This window comes from Stigmatopora argus, chromosome 17 (assembly GCF_051989625.1).
Source record: "Stigmatopora argus isolate UIUO_Sarg chromosome 17, RoL_Sarg_1.0, whole genome shotgun sequence".
NCBI lineage: Eukaryota > Metazoa > Chordata > Actinopteri > Syngnathiformes > Syngnathidae > Stigmatopora > Stigmatopora argus.
The window spans coordinates 10,474,386-10,487,844 of NC_135403.1; the positions used below are offsets into that span (position 1 = coordinate 10,474,386).

Consider the following 13,459-nt stretch of genomic DNA (forward strand, 5'->3'; position numbering starts at 1 on the left):
TATTGGTTTACTTTATACGGTGATTTCAAAAAAGGTTTCACTGATAATAAATTTGCAAGTGCTGGTGTACAATCCTCTTTTTAATCCAATCATGTATGGGTTGAATATGAAAAAAATCTGGAAACACCTGAGGAGATCGTTGTTGTGCCGCAGTCATGTTGAGAAGATGAATATTGGGGCAGAATGAAAATAGTTTCAATTTTTGGCTGTGCAAAATGTGCTTTTGAGCCAACGTGCCTTTGTGTTTTTGTGTGTGTCGCAGCATCTTAACATATAGTATTTTTTCAAATGATTTGATGAAAACAAAATGTTCTTGGTTTATATGCAATTTGCTCGGTATGATAATTTTTTTAAATATTATTTTGCCGTGTGAGCTTATATTATATATATATATATATATATATATATATATATATATATATATATATATATATATATATATATATATATATATATATATTATGTACACATATGTGTATATGTGTATAGATATATGTATTTCAGCAACACGCTTATTTATTTATATATTTATTCATGTATTTATTTATTAACTTACTTATTACCTAACTATTTATGTCTAAATTGCCTTTCCTATTTCTGCATCCTCACCCTCTTGCTACGGTGACAATGAAATTTCCCGAATACGGGATGAATAAAGTTATCCAATCCAATACAATTATATTGTGTGATGTAGTACAAGTCCGACTAAGAATTATGCTACAACATTCTATATACGAAGACAACAATGTATAATCTCAAATAAACTAAATCTTATAAAAGATGATTAAGAAGTCATCTTGGATGAGAATGTTCTGTGAGTGTGTGTGTGTGTGTGTGTGTGTGTGTGTGTGTGTGTGTGTGTGTGTGTGTGTGTGTGTGTGTGTGTGTGTGTGTGTGTGTGTGTGTGTGCGTGCGTTTGACTTTTTATGATGACTTCACATTTTTCACATATATGGATGTCAATGATTGATGTCAACACAGGCCCTGTAATTGTTGTCCATTGATATTTAAAAAGTAAATGTTGAGTATCATTTTTGTGGTCACCTTTTTTATTTTGTACAAGCCTTAAATTTAAAAAAAAAGGCGCATTGCAAAAACTCTTATTACAGTATTATTATATATAACTCCAAATTAATCATGTTGTACATTGTTATATTTTTCCATCGATGTATGGAAATAAGGGGAATATCCCATTAGTACATTGTTATATGTTAAATTTAATTCATATGAATATTTAGAGTTAATGTGAAGGTAAACATGAGGCCACTTTGAAAAAAAAATCAAAAATGCATTGTAATATGGTGAATTGATATAAATAAAAATGAGGTGAATTTATTTAATATATCTTAATTTGATTACCGCTGACTTAACCAAAACTAATACAAATGTTCTCAAAACAGTGTTAAGTACAGGACTTAAGGACAAATACTGTGCATAAGGTCCACTGATATTTGTAAGTCACCAGTGGAGCACTGGCGCTTAAAATTAAGTTGATGTTGCCATGCTGGCCAGACCCGTGACAATGCAAAATGTGACTGCGCCACCTTAGAAGGGGATGCCAGAGGCCACTGTCATTGGTTGAGAAGATATCACACCCAGAATGCAGCAAAACACCCCCAATAACATGCACCTGCCTCCATGTCCACCAAACGAATGAAATATATTATTTAACATTTGGCCAGCAAACAAACCATAATTGTAATGGTGATATTTTAACAATGAAAAAAGTGATTTCTGCTTGCATTATATCCTTAAAAAAACTCATTGAATAAAATCCCATAGGAAGTGGTGTTACTGAATGTACGCCAAGGATATCAAATAAAAGCTTTCCATAGACCTAGCACCCACTGCTGAACAACGGAGTTACTCACTTGTACAATGAGCAGGAGGCCTGGAGAATTTGCTGTTTGTAGTACAGCGCAATGCCATCATCCTCACCGTGCTTAGCAGCCCTCATTGACTCTACGTCCAGCCTCCAGCCACTTTAGATATTATGAGTAAAACACTAATTACACTGAGCACTGGCTCCCCTCAAGGCTGTGTACTGAGTCCTCTTCTGTACTCCCTGTACACATACGACTGTACACCGACCCACCAGTCTAACTCCATCATCAAATTTGCCGATGACACCACTGTGGTCGGACTCATCTCAGGAGGGGATGACTCGGCCTACGGAGATGATGTCAACAAACTGTCTTTGTGGTGTTTGGTGAACAAGCTCACACTAAACACCACGAAAACTAAAGAAATAATCCTGGACCTTCGCAAACGCAGCACAGATCTGGCCCCACTCCTCATAAATGGAGTATGCATAGACAGGGTCCAGTCCTTCAAATTCCTGGGGGTCCACGTCACGGACAAGCTCTCTTGGTCTACCAATGCCACGGCAGTGGTGAAGAAGGCCCAGAAGCAACTCCATTTCCTGAGGGTACTCAGGAGGAACAACTTGGACACTAAGCTTCTGGTAACCTTCTATAGAGCCACTGTGGAGAGCATCCTGGCATACTGCATTACAGTGTGGTATGCTGGAAGCACGGCAGCAGACAGAAAGGCCATGCAGAGAGTGATCAACACTGCCCAGAAGATCATCGGCTGCTCTCTGCCCTCATTAGATGACATTGCCAGCCCTTGCTACCTCAGCAGAGCCAGGAACATTGTCAGGGACCAATACCACCCTGGTCACAACCTGTTCCAGCTGCTGCCCTCTGGCAGACGCTACAGGTCTCACAAAGCACGGACAAATAGACTTAAGGACAGTTTTTTTCCCACAGCCATCAGGACTCTGAACTTGAGCTAGCACGACACACAATCCCTTCTGTGCAATAACTTCCGGGTGTGCAATAACAATGTGCAATATCTTAGTAATCTGTGCAATATTTTAGAATCTGTGCAATATTTCAGAATCTGTGCAATATCTTAGAATTCTGTGCAATATTTTAGAATTCACCTAGCCGGGATGTGACTTTTTATACTTTTATACTACTATTTATGGTTTTTTTTTTTACTGGGCAACACACTTTGAAAAGCTTGAAGTAGCACCACCAATTTCGTTATACGCAGCTGTGTATGATGACAATAAAGGCTTTTGATTTTGATTTGATTATTAGATGTGCATCTTAAAAACTAATTTGATGTGTGGGAAATGAATTAGGTACACTAAATGAAGAAGTAATGCTTATATGTTTTTTACTAATTGGGCTTTATGCAATAAATGATAGCATAGAAGCAGAAAGTAGTATTATAAAATAGGCAGTTGTAGCGTGCTTAGAACGTCATGTACTTTGCCATGACCACTAAAACAGAACTTATAAGCACAGACAGACACTGGACAATCTTTTAATTTATATGAATTTGCGACTTGATTTTGAGAATGCTCAGAGCGATCAACTTTGTAGCTGAGAATTTTTACAAACAAAAACAATATAAGATAATTCTTCCCTCCCCCTCAACCTCCTGAGGTTTTGAAAGCGATAGAGGGAGGGAGTAGAACGCCTACCCAACAAGATGACCAATATCAGGCTTTTATGATGCTGATCATCAGGGGACTGTATTCTTACTTCTTTCGGCGTATCGGCTGCTCATGAGCACTTCATCAGCATCGAGGCAGTCGTGGACTGGAGCTTCGCGATTGATTTATTAACACAATGATATTTTCCCCCTTGTGTTTGTCATGGAGTGGAATGGAACAGTGGTGCTAAGTTTTGGTGGCTATGTAGAAGTTGAAAAGTACGGATATGTGTATTTTCTGTTGTTGTTTCCACTGTATGTTTTCATTCTCTGCTCTAATGGCATAATTATTTTTCTAATCTGGACTCACAGGAACCTTCATGAGCCCATGTACATTTTCATTGCAGCTCTATCCCTCAACTCCATTTTGTTCAGCACTGTTATCTTCCCGAAACTTTTTGTGGATGTGTTATCTAACGAGCAGGTCATTTCTTACTCGGGATGTTTGGTCCAGAGTTTATTTTTCTATAGTTCAGGTTCTTCTGACTTACTTTTGTTGCTAGCCATGGCTTATGACAGATATGTGTCCATCTGCCGGCCCCTACAATATTCAACTGCCATGAGCAAAGTCACTGTCAGAATTTTCTTGACTTTGGCCTGGTTTGTGCCCGTCTTTCAGACAACAGTTCTAATGGTTATGCAGTCCAGACAAAAAGTCTGTAATCTTACGTTGTCGGGTTTTTTTTGCAATGCAACAATGACTCAGATTCACTGTACATCACCAATCTATCTGAGGGTGTGGGGTTTATTTGTTGTAGTAAATATTTCTGTTATCCCTATGTTCTTGATCCTCCTCACATACATGAAGATATTCATGAACATCTATAATAGCCACGGGGAAGTGCAGAACAAAGCAATATCTACGTGTCTACCCCACGTAACTTTTTTAATCATGACCATTAGTTTGATGACCATAGACATCATTATTGGGTTACTGGATACGGTGATTTCAAAAAAGGTTTCACTGATAATGAATTTGCAAGTGCTGGTGTACAATCCTCTTTTTAATCCAATCATGTATGGGTTGAAGATGAAAGAAATCTGGAAACACCTTAGGAGATTGTTGTTGTGCCGCAGTCATGTTGAAAAGATGAATATTGGGGCAGAATGAAAATAGTTTCAATTTTTGGCTGTGCAAAATGTGCTTTTGAGCCTACGTGCCTTTGTGTTTTTGTGTGTGTCGCAGCATCTTAACCATAGTATTTTTACAAATGACTTGATGAAAACAAAATGTTCTTGGTTGATATGAAATTTGGTAGGTATTATAATTTTTTTAAATATTATTTTGCCGTGTGAGCGTATATTATATTGTGCGATGTACTACAAGTCCGACTAAGAACTATGCTACAACATTTTATATACAAAGACAACAATGTATAATCTAAAATAACCTACATCTTATAAAAGATGATTAAGAAGTTGTCTTGGATGAGAATTTTCTGTGTGTGTGTGCTTTTGACTTTTTATGATGACTTCACATGTTTGGATGTTAATGATTGATATCAACACAGGCCCTGTAATTGTTGTCCATTGATATTTGAAAAGTAAATATTGAGTATCATTTTTGTAGTCACCTTTTTTTATATTGTACAAGCCTTAATTTTTTTTTTTAATATATAACACCCAATTAATCATGTTGTACATTGTTATATTTTTCGATCCATGAATGAAAATAAGGGGAATGTCCCATTAGTACATTATTATCTGTTACATTTAATTAATATGAATATTTAGAGTTAATGTGAAGGTAAAAATAAAGCCACTTTTTTTAAACAAAATCAAAATTGCTTTGCAATATGGTGAATTCATATAAATAAAAATGAGGTGAATTTATTTAATTTGTCTTAATTTGATTACCCCTGACTTAACCAAAACTAATACAAATGTTCTCAAAACAGTGTTAAGTACAGGGCTTAAGGACAGATACTGTACATAAGGTCCACTGACATTCACAATGTGAAATGTGACTGTGCCACCTTAGAAGGGGATGCCAGAGGCCACTGTCATTGGTTGAGAAGATATCACACCCAGAATGGAGCAAAACGCCCCCAATAACATGCACCTGCCTCCACATCCACCAAACAAATGAAATATATTATTTAACATTTGGCCAGCAAACAAACCACAATTGTAATGGTGACATTTTCATAATGAAAATAGTGATTTCTGCTTGCATTATATCCTTAAAAAAACTCATTGAACAAAATCCCATAGGAAGTGGTGTTACTGAATGTACGCCAAGGATATCAAATAAAAGCTTTCCATAGACCTAGCGCCCACTGCTGAACAACGGAGTTACTCACTTGTACAATGAGCAGGAGGCCTGGAGACCTTGCTGTTTGTAGTACAGCGCAATGCCATCATCCCCACCGTGCTTAACCCTCATTGACTCTACGTCCAGTCTCCAGCCTTGGGTGTTATACTGGTACACGTCAGAGCAGCTCACCTCCAGCTGCAGACGTGGTGTCAGGACCCGATCCACTTTCTGCTGTATGAGGCGTTCACACCAATGTCTATGGAAAAATACACGTAATATAATACCTTAAAGCACCTTCACCTTACACAAGTTAAAAAATTAAATTGTGAGATTCTTAAAATGGGGATATTTGTGGTACTTCATAATACATCAATTGCTAATATAAAATAAAATACAGTTCAGTTGTTTTTAACTTAGCCAATACAATTCTCTTGTTCTATTATTTTGTTTCATACATTTTTATTTCAAATTTTGGGGATTTTTTTTTATTCAGCAAAGTTGGGCACTACAAAATCTGAACATAATATACAGGAGAGCATACATTATATATATATATATATATATATATATATATATATATATATATATATATATATATATATATGTATTTTTTTTTTAATTTACTGCTTAATTGCCTCTGCCATGTGTTCTTATCATCAGAATTATCTATATGCTTACCCTTTGCCCACGACTGTCTGCAGGCCAAGTAGGGTCACCAGCAGTGCCTCTACTGTCCAGAAATACATGCTCAAATTACTATGAATGAAGAGGGAAAAAACATATTTAAAACAGATGACTAACCAAATACAAGACAAAATAGATTTATTTAATCATTTTGAATTCAAAAATCATAATTGACCCTAGGCCAGTGGAGCTAATTAAATATCAACACAAAAGATTTTTCCTCTAACGTGCTGAAAAAAATAGCATTGAGAAAAAAATCTTACCTTCTAAGAAGTTTTGGGTTTCTTCCTTTTATAAATGTCCTCAACTTATATATAAGATTTTTTTGATGTTTTTTATGCACTATTTTTCTTTATTTGTCAGTCTCCAGTAAAATGATGTTTTATCTATAAAATGGACCAAACCATGGTTTTTAAATGTGGGGGTCGACTCAAAAGATGTACAGTAGCATCTGAACCTCCAGCCATTGGGTGAAAGCAAAATGTCCCAGCTGCGAGTGCTGGAATTGGACGTCAGCTTTTTGACGGGCTATTCCCAGTAAACGTTATAGAACGTGGGAGGTAACGGTCAGGGGTAACAGAGCCTCGGTCGTAGAATAAAGACATGTTTGTCGAAGCTTAATCCTGTAAAGAGGGGCCTTTCGGGATGGATGAACGGGACGTTTATTAAATAAAGCTTGTCAATGGGCATAGGGAGAGGGACTCGCCGATCTTCTCTGTTTGACCTCTCGGCCTCAGAATGAGGGCTCAAACACAGCTGCCACCATCCTACGCCTTGCTTTAACAGGCTAAAGAAAGGAGACGCCACTATTGAAAAGGTGGCTGAAAAGATACCTGAAACCTATCATTTACTCCACAATCCCAAATGCCCTCAGTTTTTATCCGTCCCTTTCTACCATTAATTATTCTAGAGGATCGTTTCAACTCCCTAACTTTTATATTTTTTGTCCGGTCTTAAGGAAATTTTCACTTGTTCATTTGCTGGTTATATCACCAAGCTATACTATAAACATATTACTTTGACACCATCTAGTGCAGAGGTCGGGAACCTTTTTGAAAGAGAGAGCCATAATTAATTCCTATTTTCAAATGCTATTGCTTGAGAGCCATACTCACAATTTAAAAGTCAAAATACATGAAAATGTAATTTTTTGACATTCCTATTGGTCCGTTCTGGACTCGGCACTCTCACCACCTGTTTCAATATTTTAGTTCAGAGCCATGTGCACCCATCAAAAGAGCCACATGTGGCTCCCGAGCCATATGTTCCCTACCCCTTATGTAGTGGGTTCTTGGTGCCAACATCTATTTTGAATTCAGCAACAGGGGGTTGAAGTGTCAAATTCTGGTGATTTAAAAAATAAATAAACACATTTCAATGTTCGTAGTTATAATTAACGACAGTGACAACTGCAAAAGGCAAAGATTGGTTTTAACAGATTTTTTTTCCATTGACTTTTAGGAATGGGGTTTCTCCATTTGCTGTATCTGCTCTGCCTGGCTGCTTGTGATGCTTCCAGAACCCGAGAGTGGGCTCATCATGGCGCTCCCATGTTTGCTGACCTGACACCTCGTGAGATGAAAGCCGTCCGGGCTTACCTTCACGGAATTACAGAATTTGGACTCACCGATGCTAATAACGCAGCTCTAAAAAAAAACACCATCCTAATGATTGAGCTCCAAGTACCAAGAAAACTTGAAGCCTTAAAAGCATTGGACCGTGGTCACGCCAAACCACCACGGCAGGCCCGTGTGGTCGTCCAGTTTGCAAACCAAACAAAGCCGAATATCACTGAGTTCATTGTTGGACCTTTACCATCTCCAAAGTCTCATGAGGTAAAGAGATTCAAGGGAGATAGGCCTATCCCGTTTGAGTCCCGGCCAATGACTTCAATGGAGTACAGTCACCTCAATCAGAGCATTGGCAAACTCACAACTAAAGCTCACAGGCTTCTGTTTGAAACCACAGGAGGATTCACATTCACTAACTGCTCTGACCGCTGTTTGTATTTTATTGACATAGCTCCACGAGGCCTAGCGTCGGGTGAAAGGAGAAGCTGGATAATGTTGGTCAAGTTTGTAGAAGGATATTACATCCACCCGATTGGGTTTGAGATATTACTCAACCACAAAGATTTAGATCCAGATAAGTGGGAAGTTGAGAAGGTGTGGTATAACAGTATGTTCTTTGACAGTGTAGAGGAGTTAGTAGAAAAGTATGAATCGGGAGCTGTCCAGAAGGTTAGTCTACCCCGGCATGATGACAATGATCCCTATTCCACTTACATTCCACGAGGTCAAAGCAACACACCTACTAATATCCATGGTGCAAAACTAGTGGAGCCTCAAGGGCACCACTACCATATTGATCACAACTTTGTTGAATATGCTGGATGGTCGTTTGCCTACAGGGTGCGCTCATCAGCAGGACTTCAGGTATTTGATGTCCGTTTTAACGGGGAAAGAATTGCTTATGAGATCAGCCTCCAGGAAGCTATTGCTTTCTATTCTGGTGACACTCCAGCTGGCATGCAAACCAAGTATATTGATGCTGGTTGGGCAATGGGTACCTTATCATTTGAGCTAGCTCCAGGAATCGACTGTCCAGAAATTGCTACTTTTGTTGACCTTCACCATTACTTTGACACTGACAAACCAGTGCGCTTCAAGAATGCACTGTGCATCTTTGAGATGACTACAGCTTTGCCTTTGAGAAGACATTTCAACGCATTCAAGGGAAGCTATAACTTCTATGGAGGAGTAGACAACACTGTCCTGGTTTTAAGGACCACTTCAACTGTGTACAACTATGATTACATCTGGGATTTCATCTTTTACCAAAATGGGGTAATGGAGGTAAAAGTCAGCGCCACGGGTTACATCCATGCCACTTTCTTTACACCTGATGGACTTCAGTATGGCCGGAAGGTGTACAACTATGTGCTGGGCAACCTGCACACACATCTTATCAATTACAAAGTTGACCTGGATATTGCCGGTAAGATAAACTAATGCTTTTTCTGTGTTCACGTTAACTGATCTAATCATTGATCTAAATATGAAGACCTAATTTAACCTTTTATATCCTTTTTGACAAGTTGTTGACTTGTATTTTACGACTGAAATGGCAACTTGTATATTCATTGCTAGATTTCAAGCCAAGGATTATTTCATAGATCACATCATACGGGATTTTCATAGTTATCTTGACCCATGAAATTCTATCGTATTTTATAAGAGTCCCCCTTTGTATTTCTACTGACAATTCTTTGCTTTGACACAGGTCGAGGGAACAGCTTTCAGTCACTGGATTTGAAATATGTTAACTTTACAAATCCCTGGAGCCCCAAGAATTTTATCGTCCAATCGAAACTGAACTGGACGGAACGCAAGACGGAGCGTTCCGCCGCATTCCGCTATGGTAAAAAGTTCCCCCGCTATGTTCATTTCTACAACCCTAATAAGAAAAATAAGTGGGGGCATCAAAAGGGCTACCGTATTCAGTTGAATTCACATGGCGACAGTGTGCTTCCAAGAGGTTGGCATGAAGAAAATGGCATCAGTTGGGCCAGGTAATTCCATCTAATAAAAAAAAGGAAATGTTATTATTATTTTTTGGGGGGTGTTAAGTATTAGCAGAGTTGAACACTTGTATGTAAAATTGCAACGCAGATATCCTCTGGCTGTTACTCGACATAAAGACAGTGAGGCCACAAGCAGCAGTATTTATAATCAGAATGACCCCTGGAAACCAGTTGTGTCATTTGAAGACTACATTCGCAATGATGAAGATATCGTAAACCAGGTAAAAAAAACTTGACCGTTTCCATTAGTTGGAATTGTTGAAAACACTTCATAAATCATATCTGTTCTTACAAAGTCAATGCAAATGCTGACTTTTTTTAAAATCTGGTTGTTCTTTTAAGCGCTTAACAAGGTGTGTGGGCTGATGACAAATCTGAGAGTAATGTTTATTCTTCTCTGAGTAGGATCTGGTTGCCTGGGTGACAGTGGGCTTCCTGCATGTGCCTCACTCAGAAGACATCCCCAACACAGCAACACCTGGCAATGCGGTGGGCTTTTTCCTCCGACCATTTAACTTCTTTGATGAAGACCCTTCAATCACATCTAGAAGCACAGTCATCGTCCGACCGGATTCGGACGGAAAGCCCAAAGTGCAACGGTGGACACCAGAGGTCGTAGGTCATTGTGTGACAGACAAGTCATTCTTTTACAATGGCACTTATGAAGAAGTATAGATGTTTCCATTGTAATGAAACATCTACCCTAGTGAAACAGGCCAGGAAGGAGACTGTCTTTCATTCGAAACGTCATTTTCAATTAACAACGCCTAAACCCCTGAATGTTTTCCATAAGGATCTTGAAAAAAATGTGTCTCACAAAACGTGACAGGTTTTTTGGTAATTCACAAATGCTGAACCACAATTAAGTGGACGCTCCTTGTATTGACCATTTATTCTCTTAGTTGTTTTTAGTCATGAACCTTTCTTTTCACATTGCGCTACCTGTAAAAAAAAGGAGATGGGCTGACTGTTGCTGTCACTCCAATGAAACATTTCCATGGCTGAGGCTTAGCTGTGGCAGGCATGCAGGATGCAGGATGTGGCGTATCAGTGCAGCCAGTGGTGTACCCAATGCTTCACAGCATGGTCTGCTTACTCTCTTGGCAGGGATGTTTTTTACTGGAAAGGCAAAAGGCTCTGAGTGCAAACAGACTGGTACCGGATCCTTTGCGCAAACAACCCAGGATACCACTTGTTTCTATGGTAGCCTAACTATACAGTTGCAAGGTGAAAAATAAACCTGTTCCTGACCTAATGCTATCACTTTGAGCATGAAATGGTCAAATAAATCATTATTTTATTTGATCATTCTTTATTTTTTTTGTATTCATTAAAGACTGAAAATATAAATCACACCCTACAAACAAGATTTGTGTGTTTAGGTAAATATCAACTTGTGTAATGTGCATTGTATGAAAGCTATGCCAAATTACTGAATGAATGGATGAGGGAACGTGGACATAAACCAGAATAATAAGTATTCTTGTTGTAATTGCCATGGAGTTGATGGCCATGACATCAGAACAGACACATCTGTAATAATTTCAAACATTGTAGTATCATATTTTCCTTTTCAAATGTCATTTCTAATCACAGATACCAGGGTGGTGTTAAAATTTACTCACGCAACAATGTTTTGAAATCAGTTGCCTGTCCTCTTTACCGTCTTATAGCAGAAAAGTAATTTGTTCACCGAATTAAAATATTGATGAAGAAAATTGAGTGATGTTGATGAGCATTATTTTGAGTGGTTGTCCATCTCCTTGTGCCCTGCGAACGGCTGGCCACCGATTTAGGGTGTCCCCTATCAGCTGGGATAGGCTCCAGCACCCCCACGACCCTAATGAGGATATAGCGGTTCAGAAATGAGTGAGAACTTGAATTCACTGTGCTTGATAGTACTATTCACATGTGCTAGTAGTAGTACAAGGTGTCCCCCTGACATTAATACCTCACTAATCATGGACCTCACCGCATGTCAGTGTTCCTCCTCTCCAAACAACAGCTGTCCAATTTCCACCAACAACAGCAGTAAAGATGGCGATCGTTGTTAACACAACCCTCGACCGAATTCATGAATTAGATTCGGATGTTTGGTTCTGGCACATCTTTTGTAGCAGGTGCACTTCCCGACACTACCTGTTTTCATCGAGGTTTGAGACTGGCACGAAAAGACACTAGCTCTACGGTTACATTTGTCTCTACTGCCACCTAGCGGTTGTTTTGTGCTATACATAGAGGAGTCCGCTAATCCAAAATTATTTAATTATTTATGATGCATATTTATAAATTCGATGTGTATTGTTTCTATTGTTTTGTTTTTTTGCCTATGTTCTGTCCATTTTGATTTATGGAGTACTGTCATTAAATTTGAACTCAATATGATTGACTGCAATAATGAAGTTATTAAGTGCAATGTATATTTTTTGTTTGGGAAATAGTACTCTTCAGCAAGCAAATACATACTACTGTACAAAGGATCATTGCATTGTGAAGTTGTGCCACTAGATAGCAGTAACTGCACGTGTTTTGTAGGGAAAAACAAATCCATCCAACTGAATATGATAAGGAGGGGTGAGCCCATTGGCCACACAGTTCTGGGATCGTGGGTTTGATACCATGTTGTATTTTGTAGCCTCTTAACTCCCCCAAATGTTATATAAAATCCTTTTGAATTTGGACTTTATTGCACAGGGTGGAATCACTGATTTCAGATGAACTCTAAATAGTAACGGATGTACTTCCTAAAAATGGTGAAAATACGTATTAACACAATATAATACAAAATTACATTGTCATTTTTTTGATGGGGCTCCTAGATACATTTCTGGCTATAGGACAGCTAACCTTTCACATAACTGATAACTGAAATACAATGTATTTCACAGATAAATGTTTATTAAAATACACTTCAAGCAAAGATTTTGTCATAGATGGCAAAAAGTCAGATGTGACCCATATGAGCAGATTGCATTAATAACTGCTGTCTTATTCAACGTGACTTTTTGATACAATGCCAGATGCCAGGTTAGCTCCTTTTTTTCCTCCCCATCATACACTTCTCTCTATCCCCGAGGAATAGAGGAGCCCAGGGATCTTGTTACTGCACGACATCTGCAGGCAAAAACAAGCTGACTGTTTATGTCTCCTATGTCCCGATTATCACTGCTGTTACCCTCTTTGTTGAATCTGTGGTTGAATAACACATGAAGGATGACATCCAAATGATGGGACACCACAATGACCACTAGCATAATAAAATGTCAAGTAATGTAAGTGCACCAAACAGCTTTTTAATGATGTGGAACTGCATTGGATTTTTTTTAATAATTCATATGTTTTTGTGTCGTTAAAACATGCAAATTGCAGTTCATGTCAGATATGGAAAAAAATCAGAACCAGACTGATGCCACTGCATAAAATAAAAT

General features: G+C 38.4%; 3 protein-coding genes across 3 annotated transcripts in view; 2 read left to right on the forward strand and 1 right to left on the reverse strand.

The window, feature by feature from the left end:
• aoc1 (amine oxidase copper containing 1) overlaps nt 1-11,749 on the forward strand; it is a 32,785-nt gene extending 21,036 nt beyond the window's left edge. The window contains exons 2-5 of the mRNA XM_077624179.1: nt 7,910-9,445; nt 9,731-10,019; nt 10,120-10,252; nt 10,437-11,749. Of these exons, the coding sequence (XP_077480305.1) occupies nt 7,910-9,445; nt 9,731-10,019; nt 10,120-10,252; nt 10,437-10,706 (2,228 nt within the window). The 3' untranslated portion in view covers nt 10,707-11,749. The remainder of the gene's footprint in view (nt 1-7,909; nt 9,446-9,730; nt 10,020-10,119; nt 10,253-10,436) is intronic.
• The window catches only part of sspo (SCO-spondin), a 76,690-nt gene extending 64,511 nt beyond the window's left edge, over nt 1-12,179 (reverse strand). Inside the window, exons 1-5 of the mRNA XM_077624180.1 lie at nt 12,004-12,179; nt 10,974-11,150; nt 9,943-10,029; nt 6,443-6,520; nt 5,811-6,020 (exon numbers count right to left, since the gene is read on the reverse strand). Of these exons, the coding sequence (XP_077480306.1) occupies nt 5,811-6,020; nt 6,443-6,510 (278 nt within the window). The 5' untranslated portion in view covers nt 6,511-6,520; nt 9,943-10,029; nt 10,974-11,150; nt 12,004-12,179. The remainder of the gene's footprint in view (nt 1-5,810; nt 6,021-6,442; nt 6,521-9,942; nt 10,030-10,973; nt 11,151-12,003) is intronic.
• LOC144092100 (olfactory receptor 4B13-like) lies at nt 3,671-4,618 on the forward strand. The gene has a single exon (XM_077624880.1). The coding sequence runs from the start codon at nt 3,671-3,673 to the stop codon at nt 4,616-4,618; it is 948 nt and encodes a 315-aa protein (XP_077481006.1).
• Nucleotides 12,180-13,459: the final 1,280 nt, after the last annotated feature.

Excerpts from the sequence above, each read along its gene's own strand:
- LOC144092100 (XM_077624880.1), top strand. The coding sequence starts at position 3,671 with ATGGAGTGGAATGGAACAGTGGTGCTAAGTTTTGGTGGCTATGTAGAA.